Source organism: Geospiza fortis, unplaced genomic scaffold (genome assembly GCF_000277835.1).
Source record: "Geospiza fortis unplaced genomic scaffold, GeoFor_1.0 scaffold408, whole genome shotgun sequence".
Classification (NCBI taxonomy): domain Eukaryota; kingdom Metazoa; phylum Chordata; class Aves; order Passeriformes; family Thraupidae; genus Geospiza; species Geospiza fortis.
In genome coordinates, this window is record NW_005054330.1 from 3,551,003 (window position 1) to 3,563,205 (window position 12,203).

Genomic DNA, 12,203 nt, shown 5'->3' on the forward strand with positions numbered 1-12,203 from the left:
GAGCCGCGGCCCCAGCCCGGGGTGCTGCTCGGAACGGCCGCGTTTGTGCCAGGTCAGCGTCCCCGCCCTCGCCGGGACTGTGCCCGCTGCTGGGGCAGAGCCTGAGCGTTAATTATTGCATTAAACTCAGCGCTGTCCCACTGTCACAGCTCTGTTTTGAGCTTTTTTCCGGCAGTGTAGTGTCAGTTCGGAATAGTTAGTTACAGTTTCGCAACTTTAGGGTATTTGTCCTTGTCATCGGTAACTTACCACCTTTTATGTAGCAATATGTGACTTTCAAATGTTTTTTGATTACCTAGAGTACCATGTATTTATTAAAAGCTGTTGTGTTGGGTTTTTTTTCCATAAACAGACCTTCCACGAACCAATTTTAGACGTTTATCATTTGATCACTGCAGGTAAGACAACAAATTTACATTATCATTATTTAATGACACATCTGTTTATCAGGCTGTTGACCCTGAACTAAAGCCATGCTCTTCTGAGGCAGTTGCTTTCATTGCCTTGTCCCTGTTGTGGCAGTAGTGTGGCAAGAAAAAGTTGAATAAGAACTGAAACAGAGTCAGCATGACCCATGATCAGTGTCTGCAGAGCTTGGAGCTGATGGCTGAAAGGATACACAAGTGATGAAATAATGCAGAACAATTACTGTGTACATCCCAGCCTTCCAAATCTGTGTCCTCAGGGCTCAAATCTGCTTGTCCCTGCTCAGAATATGCTTGGTCAGTCACTCATCTTGCTAAAATAGAAAATTACGGTAGATTGAAGAATATTTCTGCTATTTTCTTCTGTTTAGAGTTTACTGATTGAAGTGCAGGGGTGAAGGAAGAGAGTTGGTAGAAGTGAGTTAGAAATCCTTGTAAGTTGGGTAGTTCAGGAACACTGCCTTCCCCACCTATGAGCTCAGAGCTGCCAGGACTATGGAAACATCCCATACAGGGGATGCTGAGTGTCATTGCCAGTCACATCATGATTTCCACCTGGCTTTGCTAACAAGTTGTGTTCTCTTTTTTCTAGTTTGTCTCTGCAGCCATTTGAATACCCAGTTTGCACACCAGATGGGACAGTCTTTGACATCCTGTAAGTTCCTGTCTGTACTTAGCTTTATTTTTGTGTTACAGCTGTGTAATCATCATTTAGTCTTAGCATGTTGTCAAAAGCAGTCATGGCCATCAGTAGAGGTTTCTGATGGTGCTTGTCATGAATTACTTTATCCCTTCTCTTTTCAGGAGCATTGTACCTTGGATAAAGAAATATGGAACCAATCCAATCACGGGAGAAGTAAGTAATGATGGGTGGATTCACATCATGGATTTGCTTTCTTTATGCTCAGTTTCTTATTTAATGTGTTAGAGAAACAAAAATGCCATAGTGAAAGCAAAAGAAGTTGAATGGAAATGCAGTTTTGAAGATGTGTTGGAGAAAGGAGAGCATTACCTCTATTTATTTTTGTAATCTGATTGTCAATAGGGCAGAAGTGAGTGGTTATGAACTCTCAGGGTGTCTTGCCTGCATTCCAGCTGTGGCACAATGAACATCTGTACAGAGGGAAATACAAACTGTTGTTAATGCTGGTGCTGCCCAGAAAGCCTGACTGGTCATTGATGGAAAATACTCTCCTGCTGCCTCACAGAAGCACAATTCTGGTTCCTACAGGGCAAGGGGCTCACATCTCTCCATCTGGGATTAAATTTACAGCAATGTTTCCTAACCCAAAGGATATTTGGCATCATGCAGTTTAAGGAGGTTAATAGATTATATTATGAATAGTAAGCCTACACTACAAAATCTTTTGAGTTATCCTGACAGTGTATTTCAGAAAGCTTCTGTCACGGTGGTTCACTGTGAGAGAAACCTTTGTGGGTTCTTCCCCCCTTTTTCTGCATAAATGATAATTATGATGGGATTACTGTCTGTAGCAGCATGAAATGGTAAAACACTGAATAAACATGAAGTACAGGAATTATTTCCCTGTTCGAATTGTCTCTTTTCTGATGTGTAAAGTGCATTGTTTATGAGGGCACAGAGGAAAATTTTAAGCAGGAACTGTTGCTTGAGCAATTGAAATTCCTTTTCCTTCGGTGTGTGCAGTTGCTTTTGTAGGCACTGGGTGGCAGCCCTTGCCCAGGGTTGGGGAGGTTTGCCGCTGGGTCTGGGCTGAGATTCCTTTTGAAATACCTTGTGTTCAACTAAAGATTTTCCCAGCACACAGATACGAGGAAAAGCTAAATACAGGTGTAACATTGCAAACTCTAAACTTCAACAGCCTGTCTGAGACTTAATATCTTCCTGCAGGTGTATTTGTGCAATGGTGAGGTGGTTGAAGGTCTTTCTTCACATGTGAAGAGGCCAGTGTGTTGTTGAGAAGGAATGAAATTACAGCTATTTCATTTGGTTTTGCCAGCCTCTCACCACTTTGCTGTTCTGTGCATTGGTTGGGAGTTTTGAGATGTTATCAGATCAGTTTTTTTCACTCAGAGCAGCTCATTGCAGACTGTGAACCATGGTGTGGTTTAAAATTGCTTCAAGTAAATGCTAAGCAAGAAGTGTAATGTCCCTGACTGTGTTGTGTAATGGAGAGAGAGGGACACTGTGCACAATAAACTTGGTGAACCATAAATACTTAAATGAAGTCAGGCCTTGAGACCCGTTAGTTCACCAGACTTGTGCTTCTGTAGTTATCTGCTGTGCTGTTCCAGCTCTCCTCAATGTGTGTTCTCCCTTTTGCTCCGTATCACTGTCTGGGGACCCCTTTCTTCCCCCCTCTTGTTCTGTGGTGGGCTGCTGCTGTACAGCTCTCTCCTCCACAGGACCAAGGTGTTCCAGATAGTTGGAAGAAAAAGGAGTCACTTGTTCTCCAGAATAGCACTCAGCCCTGCTGAATTCAGCTCTGTGGGGCTCTAAGTTGAAGAGTGGCACTGAAATGATTCTAATTTAGACTTTGTTTCCCAGAAGGGTAGCTCAGGTTTTTGGAAGAGTAGGGTGGCATTGGGCAGAAATGGGATAGGAGTGCTGGGTAGGGGCAGAGGAAGTCAGTGAATTGAGCTTGTGCAGCTCTGGACTGTTCTGTCCTTTGTTGAATCTGTCACTGTGTGCACACCCTCTCTTCCCTGTGCAGCTTGATCATGGAAACCAGAAGATACCTTTTGTAATGAATTGGTGACTTGGAGAAACTCAGGACTCTGGGTTTATTTAGAAAGGAATTGAGCCAGATGAGCTGCAATGCCATGTTGTGTACACTAATTTATGGAGTTACTTTGCACAGGTTGGTGATGAGGCTCTGGAGAATTTTTGCATTTATTTGTCTTGGAGTAAAAAATAGTAATGAAACCCTTTGTGGCTTGTACTTCTCTAATTGTGGTTTGCTACAGGACAGATGCTTTAGAGAAGTCAATAGATACTTGGAAATGGGGGGTTAATGGTGCACTCTTGGCACTCACTAGCTCTGTCTAGCTGCCTTATTTCTGAAGTGGAGCCCTCAGTGGAGAACTGGAGAGCCCTGCAGTCATTAAGATATTTATCTCTGCTGTGCTCCAGGGGGTAGGACTGTGCTGGTCTTTTATTAATTGGATGTCTGTGAACTGATCTACAAGGGACTTCTCTGATTCTTCTGAGTCCTAAAGTATTGGACTAGCCTTTGTTTTTCAAGAAATGCTGCAATGCAAAGCACTGTTGACCTTTGTCTAGAATTTGCCATGAGCTGTTCTAGAAACTAACTTTAGATTTATTCCTCCCTCCCCCCTTTTAACAATGCATTGTGGTAAAAAATGCTTGTTTTACTGCTACACCAATAATTTTGGAAGAAGCAGTGCATTTCTCACAGCTGAACTAGAGTCTGTCAGTTGGCATTGTCTCACTTACTTTTTCTGACAGCTTTGTCAGGACACTGCCCTGGCTTATCCTTACACTAAAATTGCATAAAATAATGTGGAAAGTGATAGTTAGCTCATTCCTTTTTACTGACAGCAGCACTTTGGCTTCTTGGGCTTGCAGAGAGTTGCAGGCTTGCCAGGAGGTTTCATGTAGTGACGTTCTGACAGCCTGACCAGCATGGCCACACGAGGCAGCCAGCTGGGCTCAGGATACCTGTTTCAAGGAGTGAGATTGGCCAGAGCATGTCTGCTTGCTTGGGATCTCAAATATGAACAGATGATAGATCAGCATGCCTTTTGACAGGAACTTCAAGGAAAATTGGTTTTCTTTGTTGTGTGGATATGTTCTATGTGGGCTGAGCTATTTTTCCTCCTGTTCATTGTAATGTGTCTGATGTCAATACCTATTTTTTCCACTCTGGTTCAGTGACATTCTGACTCTGTGTGGGCAGGCCAGATTGTTGTGGCTGTACTTTCAGACCCTATCAAGACTCTGGAACCTTGGGCAAATATCTCTGTTCCCTTGGCTCAGAAGTAGCTACTGTCTTTGTCCCTGGTTCCTCCTTTTCTGTGGGAATTTAACTCTTTTGGACACTGGAAAGCCAGTTAATTTGATTCAGTCCAGTTAATTTAGCCTGGCCTATGAGTCAGGTTAGGAGACCTGAAGATGCTCTGTGGTGGATTTATGAGACTGAGAGTCCCATTTGTGGTCTGAATGAGGCAGAGCAGAATTTGTGTTGTGCCCTGTCTTGTGCAAGGCTGGGATCCAGACCTGCAGGCCAGAGAGGGCATTTTCTTAAGCATCACAAGGTTTTAGCTTCTCACTATGCTAAGAAGGAAATTTTTTATAAATTCTGAGGGGTTTCTGCATGTTAGAAAAGCCTTTTGCTTGGTCTGCCTCTGAAGATAACCATAAAGAGGAGTCTGGTGCATATGATGAAGTAATAGAAGGCAGAGCCACTGACATGGAAAATGAGAACCAGCTTTGGAGTCAGAAGGCTAAAAATCCCTGACTTTTCCCAGTGAGACATCTGCCTTTTAAAAAGAGAGAGCTGGACACAGAGCATTGCTCTGTGTACAATATAAATATTTGCTGTTTTTCTCCCACAGTCTTTAATCCTGTATTTACCAAATAAAGCCGACTTGGGGTGAAATTGTGGCTGACATGGTCAAATAATGGCAGTACAGGTGCCTGGCTCCTGCAGTAAACCTGTTTGACCCAGGCTTTGGAAGCACCAGAGAGCTTGTACCTGCAATGTCCTGCAGCAATGACAGCCTGCAGTGGACACCTCCTCCCTCCAGCACTGCTCACCAGGAATGTAAACAGCGCCCTTTTTTTCAATCATTTGTTTGAAGTAAGGTTGGTAAGATGATGCTTGCCATAATAATTACAGGCACTTTCAAAACCTATAACTTCTTACCCACAAAAGAAAAAAATTGCAACTACATCTGTTATTTCAAAATTTGGGAAAGCATTCTCAAATACATTCCTTAAATATATTTATCTTCCAAATGCTGATGGCTATTGTTATTTCATTTTGTTGTTGAAATCATGATTTCATTTCAATTTGGTCAAGTAGATTTCAGTGAGTTTCACAGATCCCATAGAAATCAGTTAGTAGTTTTGCAGTGAAGCTTGCTGACCTGGTTTAATGAAGAGGATATGAAGATTACTTCTTTTACTGTTGATTTGTTAATCCCACTTAAAAAATGAACAAACAACCTTACAATGCTTTTTTTTTTATGCACTAAAAATGTCTTTGGCTATCTAAGTAAGGGAAATCCTGTCTAAAAAGGATGCAGAAATTGGAGCAGGGGTGAAACTCCTTAAACATAGAAGTGTTTTTACCATGTTTGTATTTTGAAAGCATAGAGGTAGAAATAGAAAACATTGATAATTGTTTCTTCACCTGGGGAGTGAACATGAGAAACAGGGCTTAGGTATTTTTTCTACTTTTGCAATATTCTGAATAAAGAAACTGTAGTGTGTGAGCAATGTGGGAAATACCAAGCAGACACAGGTATTAAACTACAGTTTAAGTTCTAGCCAGGACTTTATGGTTCACTACGAATTGCTTTCCAATTCTGTCACATAATCAGTGCAGGGTCCCTGTGTTTCAGTAATGGATTCCTGGAAGTGGGTTGGATGAGCTTCACACCTTACCGAGTCAGAGGTTTTGAGATCACAGTCACAGACAAAACTCATCCAACCCTGAGTCAAGTGGAACCAATCTCAGGCCCCAACTGGGAGGAGGACAAGTTCCAATTTCATGTGACCCTTATGGCTAAATCAACAGTGACAGTGGCTTTTAATTCAGTTCATATGGTCTGTGAGGTAATTTACTGCAGATTGCTGCTTTAATTGTGTTGTTCAGGTGTGTTTCTAGATAATGAGCAGCAAATAATGGATGTCATTAGCCAAAACCCTGTGGTTTGAAGGTGCCCTCTGTCAGGGCAGTGTAGCAGTGTACACTGTCAGGAGAATGCAATAGCCATAGATAATGTGCAGTGGGATGCATTTTCAGAGTGTTTGTTGAGACCTTTCTGTAACCTGCTGGTAATGTTACCCCACGATTCTGATGATCACCTAAAAATGGCACGTTGAAGCAGGAGTCACATTTTCCTTGTGCTTTCTCATCTTTTTGTTTTGAGAAGTTTTCTTCACTTACTGTTTCCAAAGAGATTGTGCTTACTTTGAGCATTTTCATCTTTTGTCTGGGTACAAAATACCAGCAGGAAAATGCTGTGGAGGCTTCCACAGGCAGGCTATGTCCACAGCAGTTTTCCATATCTAGAGTCTGGGACTGTCTAATTAAGAGCTAAATAGTTTGACCAGTTGAGATAATTTTCATTATGTAGGATTCAGGAGTGAGTCATATCCCTCTCACATTGTTTTTTCCTCAACATCAGAGCACAGCACCTGAAATCCAAGTAGTCTGCTGTGTTTTCTCCTTGGGGCTTTGGAAATGAGTGATCATTTAGGTGGATCAGTAACTTCAGGTCTCATTTGGATGTAATGTAAGTGATGTATAAATGAGAATTTTAATTTTTCTCTAGAGAATTCCTTTCACATACATGTCAGAAGAAGTCAGCACATCTTCAGCTTTGAAATTCAAAGTATATTACTTAATTTGTTTGATGCAACTCAGGTCTTCAGATATTGCAGAAGTTTAAATGTCAATTGCCCCCTTTTTCCCCTTTTGTTTAACTTAGCATATTTTTCCTGTATATTTGAAATGAGGGATTTTTCCGTGTTTATTTATAAGAAAAGTTTCAGTGTGGGGTGGGAATTCTGGGTGAGTAATAGCTTATTACAGAACAGAGAACAAAGCTTGCAGAAATAAAGCCAAGGGAAGCTTTGTTGTTGAAAAATGATTCAGACAAATCCATCTTGGTTTTCATGTGCTGCAGAAAGAGGAGTGAAATGGTCAGGAAGAGAAAACTGGGAGACTGTCTGAGGTCTTCAGCTCTCTCAGTCTGCTTTGCAAACTGCGTGCTCTGTCTTGAACCAGTGTTTGCTTTTTACCTGCTACGGCTGCTGAGAGTTTTTGCTGATGGTTTTTCATTTGATACATATCTTCTGTAAATTTTGGGTTTGACCAGCTTAGTCTTGTTTGTATTGGTGCCAGAATTGTGCTTCTCCCTGTTAGTGTTTACAGCTGTGTGTTTCGCCTGGAAGAATTTAATGCTTTCTTTACATTCTGTTGTTGAGACTTGTATTTTCCTCTCAGATGTTCTTCATGCCTTTATGTTCTCCATACCTTACATGGTCATGGTTCTCCTCCACATCTGTTAAATTTTAATGTATTTTCTTTGAACAGAGTTAATCTTAATCATACACAGTAAATGCTGTGTGAATGCCTGGTACAGTGGTGGGAATATTTTCTAATCTCTTCCTGAAATACTTTGATAATATCTGATATATTACACATGATAGTGTAAAACCAAAAACCATTTCAGTGTATGTGTTGAGACAGGAAGGGTGCTTTGAGAAAATGAGAATTTGTTGCATTTTCTTTTTGTAGTCTGGGTCATTTCAGAAGCAGGTGCAAGTTAGAGTTAGCCAGGATGAGCAGTAGTTCTTCCTTTTCTCTTTGTTTTGTTGTTTCCAGTTAAATGTTGCTGCCTGTATTTCTGTGGGCAGTAGCAGCCTTTCAGACACAGGTGGTTACAGCTGTTGTCATTAAGCATCTCTCTCCAGGTGCATTTTTGTCTGGGGCAGCAGACACAAGCTGCTGCTCGAATGCCCAAAATCCACTTAGAACGAGATGAACTCTTCAATATGCAGCAACTGAGCCGTGTCGTCTTACCTCATTGGCCTCAGAAATTATTAGCTTTTAGTCAACAGTCTAAATGAGTTAATATTTGACTAGTGACCATAAATTTTCAAGGCCCCTGGATAGAAACATATGAGGACATGGTTTCTGCCCTGAGGAATGACCACAAAGTCACGTGGCATAATGAAATGGTCATAAAACACAGGGATGATCAAGGGGATGAAAATCCCACTGAATTGTGTCCTGACAGATAACTCCTTCTTTTGTTGGGTTTTCTGAAACTTTCCCTCTCTCCTGTGTTGCTGACAAACATGGATAGCTGGTTCTTTCTTTTCCAGAGTTGTTTGTGTGTTTTACAGTAGTGCACCCAGCACTACTAAGAGTTAGCCTTTATCTGTCCTAAAAAGGGGATTTATTTTTCAATTCCCTGTATCTTTGGGAAACAGTGAGGGCAAAGAAGATGAGATTTGCTTCTACTTACTGTTCAAGTGCTTTATCAAAAAAAGACATTTAAAACCCTCCAGTGTCATGAGTCACTGGCCAAGCTGCTGTTCCTCCTTCACACCTTGCTGACTGTGGTGGTGATGGGCAGTGTTTGATCCAGTAACTCACCTCTGGGCACAGGCAGATAAACCTGTCTACCGTTATTTCTAATGCATTATGTCCCTTACAGCAAAAAAGTATTTACATCTAGGTTTTACAGACTGAACAGATGGTCTATCCTTTTCCTTCTCTGTGTTTTGGTGTAAGTGTGCACATTGGATGGGATTTTGTGACTGTGACACTTGAAAAACTAGCAGCTGTGAAGCGCTTTAGCCTTAAATGAGATGCAGCATGAGGTTTCCCACAGATTTTTACTTGCCTGTTTTTCACTAAAATTGGAGACTAGATTTTTGGTGCTTCTGCAAAGCTTTATTTTCCTTGAACTGTGCTGTATTTGGCTGTGGATCTCTGGATTGGTAGACTTTTGACTGCATTAGGACTGCAGGTTTGAACTTGCAATGCAGCTACATGTCTTTTTCTCATGGTAATTTCTGTTAATGTGCTCTTTGATAGAGCAGTATTATTGCTGGTATCTGTGAACCATGTGTGTTATCAAGCATATCTTTATGGTTCTCTGGACAAGGCTTTGGTGACCATATGGTGTCAGTTTAATTAACTTTTAAATATGTAAATACAGTGGTCTGGAAGTGCGTAATGGAGGATCTTCTGTGTCCATTTCCAATCTAGCTCAGCAGTACGTGAAGACTGCAGTTAAACAGCAGCTTCATCCAAGAGTGTGAATTGAGGGTATCTTTTTAGCATTAGGTAGGCAGCTGTGATAAATATTGAGCATTTTTGTTGTTGAATTAAACATAGAAATGATACCTGGAATTGTGAGCCTGTTCTGGCCTCTTGACTGCTGACCCCAAATTTTTCATGGGTTGTTAAAACACATGTAGATGGCTTATTTTGTTAAAACAGTGCTGCTGTTTCCAGTTGCAAACCCTAATGTGTAGGCTTGAGGATTTCCAATGCCCTTTATTGTCATTAAATCCATTTACAAAATCTGAAATAAGTAACATTATACATGCAGTTATTCCAGTACTATTCATGGAACTCATGCCTCCTTTTTTGGGGAGATTTTATAGCAAGGAAAATTGTAAGAGGGCTTCTTAAAATGGGAAGCCGTATGTAAAGTTATATGTAACAGGTCTGATCTTTAAAGGAACAAGGAATGTAATACAAAATTCATTTGCTGTTGCTAAGCTAAGTTTGGTACTTGGTAGGCAACACTGCATTTCAATATTAGTATTTGTTCTGGCTTTCTCTTCTGCTTGAGGTAACTCTGTGTTTCTTGTTTTGGTGGGATGAAAAACTGTCAAATGGCCATGCCAGCTCTGAATGGTTTTTGACCTTATGTCATCAGCCAGTTCAGATGTGACACGTTAATTTTTCCCTGTGTAGTGTGTTGGTCCTGGCTCGACCCCAGGCACTACCAAAGCCCCTCCCTCACTGCCCTCCACAAGTGGACAAGGGAGAGAAAATGTCACTGGGGGTTCATGGGTTGAGATAAGGGCCAGGAGAGATTTTTTTCCTAGATATGTTATCCCAGCTGCCGTAGCACCATTTCTGATTGTCCCAGCCTTGGCCAGCAACATATCCATCCTGGAGCTTCCAGCAGCTTCTCACAGAAGCCACCCCTGTATCTCCCACTACCAAAACCTGGCCATAGAACCCCAATACCAGCTTCCCTGGATTTTTGTGTGTTCCTGACAGAGGCTGTTCAGTGTGTCTGCTCAGGGGGTCCAATCCCCAAGTGCTGAACATTTAAACACTTACTCAGTTGCTGTTAGTAGGGTGGGAAAGTCTGTCTTTACTAAACACAGCCTGTGCTCATGTCACCAACTCTGCCTATGTGTGGGTAGAGAATCAGTGGAGCCCTTTTTGATTGCTTTTCAGGCTGGTGCATATCCAGCAGGGTCAGAGCCTTATTAACAAGAAGAACGCGCAGCCCCAGACCAAAGGGATTCAGCGAGTGTAACTAATTGATGCGTGGGGATTGTAGGTCATATCTGCATGAGACAGCCAGCCATGGCAGAGAATGATTTAATTGGGAACAATGGGCGTGTTCCATCCGGAGCTGCCACAGTGGCCCACTGACCCCCGTGGCTCATCCATCACCTCAGCCAGGCTGTCAATAAAGGCTGCTGCCCTTTGGGATCCCGCAGAGCCAGCGCTGTCAGCTGACACAGGAGAGCGCGCGGGGCGCTGGGGCCGCTCGCTGCCGCAGGAAAGTAGGTCATGGCCAAAAGTAGCCTTGGCTGCCTCTGTGGAAGTGTGCCTGTGAGAGAGGAGTCAGCTGAGAAAAGAGCTAGCACGGGTTTGCATTTGTTTTTTTTTTAGCCCTTCCTTACTGTGGAGCAGCTGGCACTACGTGCCATGAAATGCATCTGCTTTCCAGTATTTCTGCATAAAATATTTTTAGAAGGGAATATGCGGCTCCTATTTCTGCTTAAGGGAAGTGGCAGATGCTTGTGGCCTTTTCATTGTCATTAGGAATTTAGAATTTAATTAGATCAAGTGTTTTGAATAAACACTTTTTTTCCTCTTGCTTTTTTAACTGGAGCATGGCTGAAACTGGATGGTGGGTGTGTGTCAGGGAAACTGAGGTTGAAAATAGTTTTGAACTTGAGCTATGTATGCAGTATTTGTTCTCTCTTAAGCATTATTAATAATAAAAAATACATGAAAACAAGTACTTTAACTCATTTTAGGATTCATTCACTCCTGCTGTCTCTTCCTGTGAAGATCGGCGCCCATTTGTGGCATAACGGTCATTGCCATGGCAACAAACTGTGTGATGGTGCTTGGAAAGCTTTGACTTTTGATGGAGAATAAATAAAAGGAGATTCACCCACATGCAAGATAATCCTGTTTTCATGTGAAATGAAGAACTTGAGAGGAAAAAAATGATATTACACAGTTTGCTTATATCCTGTCCTTTTACACTTTCCTGGGTAATGTGTAGGTGTTTCAAAACTGAACCTCCTGGAAGTCCTGGTTGTGGACTCCCTCCTCTGTGGCTGCTCTGTGTGCAGTTGCCAGATCCTGTAGCCTGGTCTTGGGCACTGAGCAGTCTTTTGTAGCACATCATCATCTGGTTTTGCTGTTCTGAGGCTCCAAAGATTTTCTTTGACAAACACTAAATCCCCCTCTTACCTTGCCACGCAAGCTGAAGGAGCTGCTCCAAAGGGCGTGAGTTGTGGCATGCCAAGGTCACTTCTTCAAGAGAGGCCTGATAGAAGGCCAGCCTGTGGCAATAAAAGTTTGTAATATTCATACAGCACTTCACTACAGAGTTCTCACTCCAGGCTGTATTTCAACTCCTGTATGACAATCACTGTTTTTTTATTTACTGTTGACATAAGACTGTATAAGTGCTGGTCTCTGTGGGGAGCAGATCCAGCACGAGCAGCTGATGCACCATGAGTAACTGAGGCTGAAAAATAACCTTTTTCCATATTATGGAAAGATACGACCTGAAATACCATACTATTTCCCTGGGCACGAA

General features: G+C 42.1%; 1 protein-coding gene across 1 annotated transcript in view; it reads left to right on the top strand.

The window, feature by feature from the left end:
* Positions 1-12,203, top strand: part of PPIL2 (peptidylprolyl isomerase like 2) — a 69,650-nt gene that overhangs the window by 1,640 nt on the left and 55,807 nt on the right. The window contains exons 2-4 of the mRNA XM_005421460.3: positions 353-398; positions 1,018-1,080; positions 1,230-1,281. Of these exons, the coding sequence (XP_005421517.2) occupies positions 353-398; positions 1,018-1,080; positions 1,230-1,281 (161 nt within the window). The remainder of the gene's footprint in view (positions 1-352; positions 399-1,017; positions 1,081-1,229; positions 1,282-12,203) is intronic.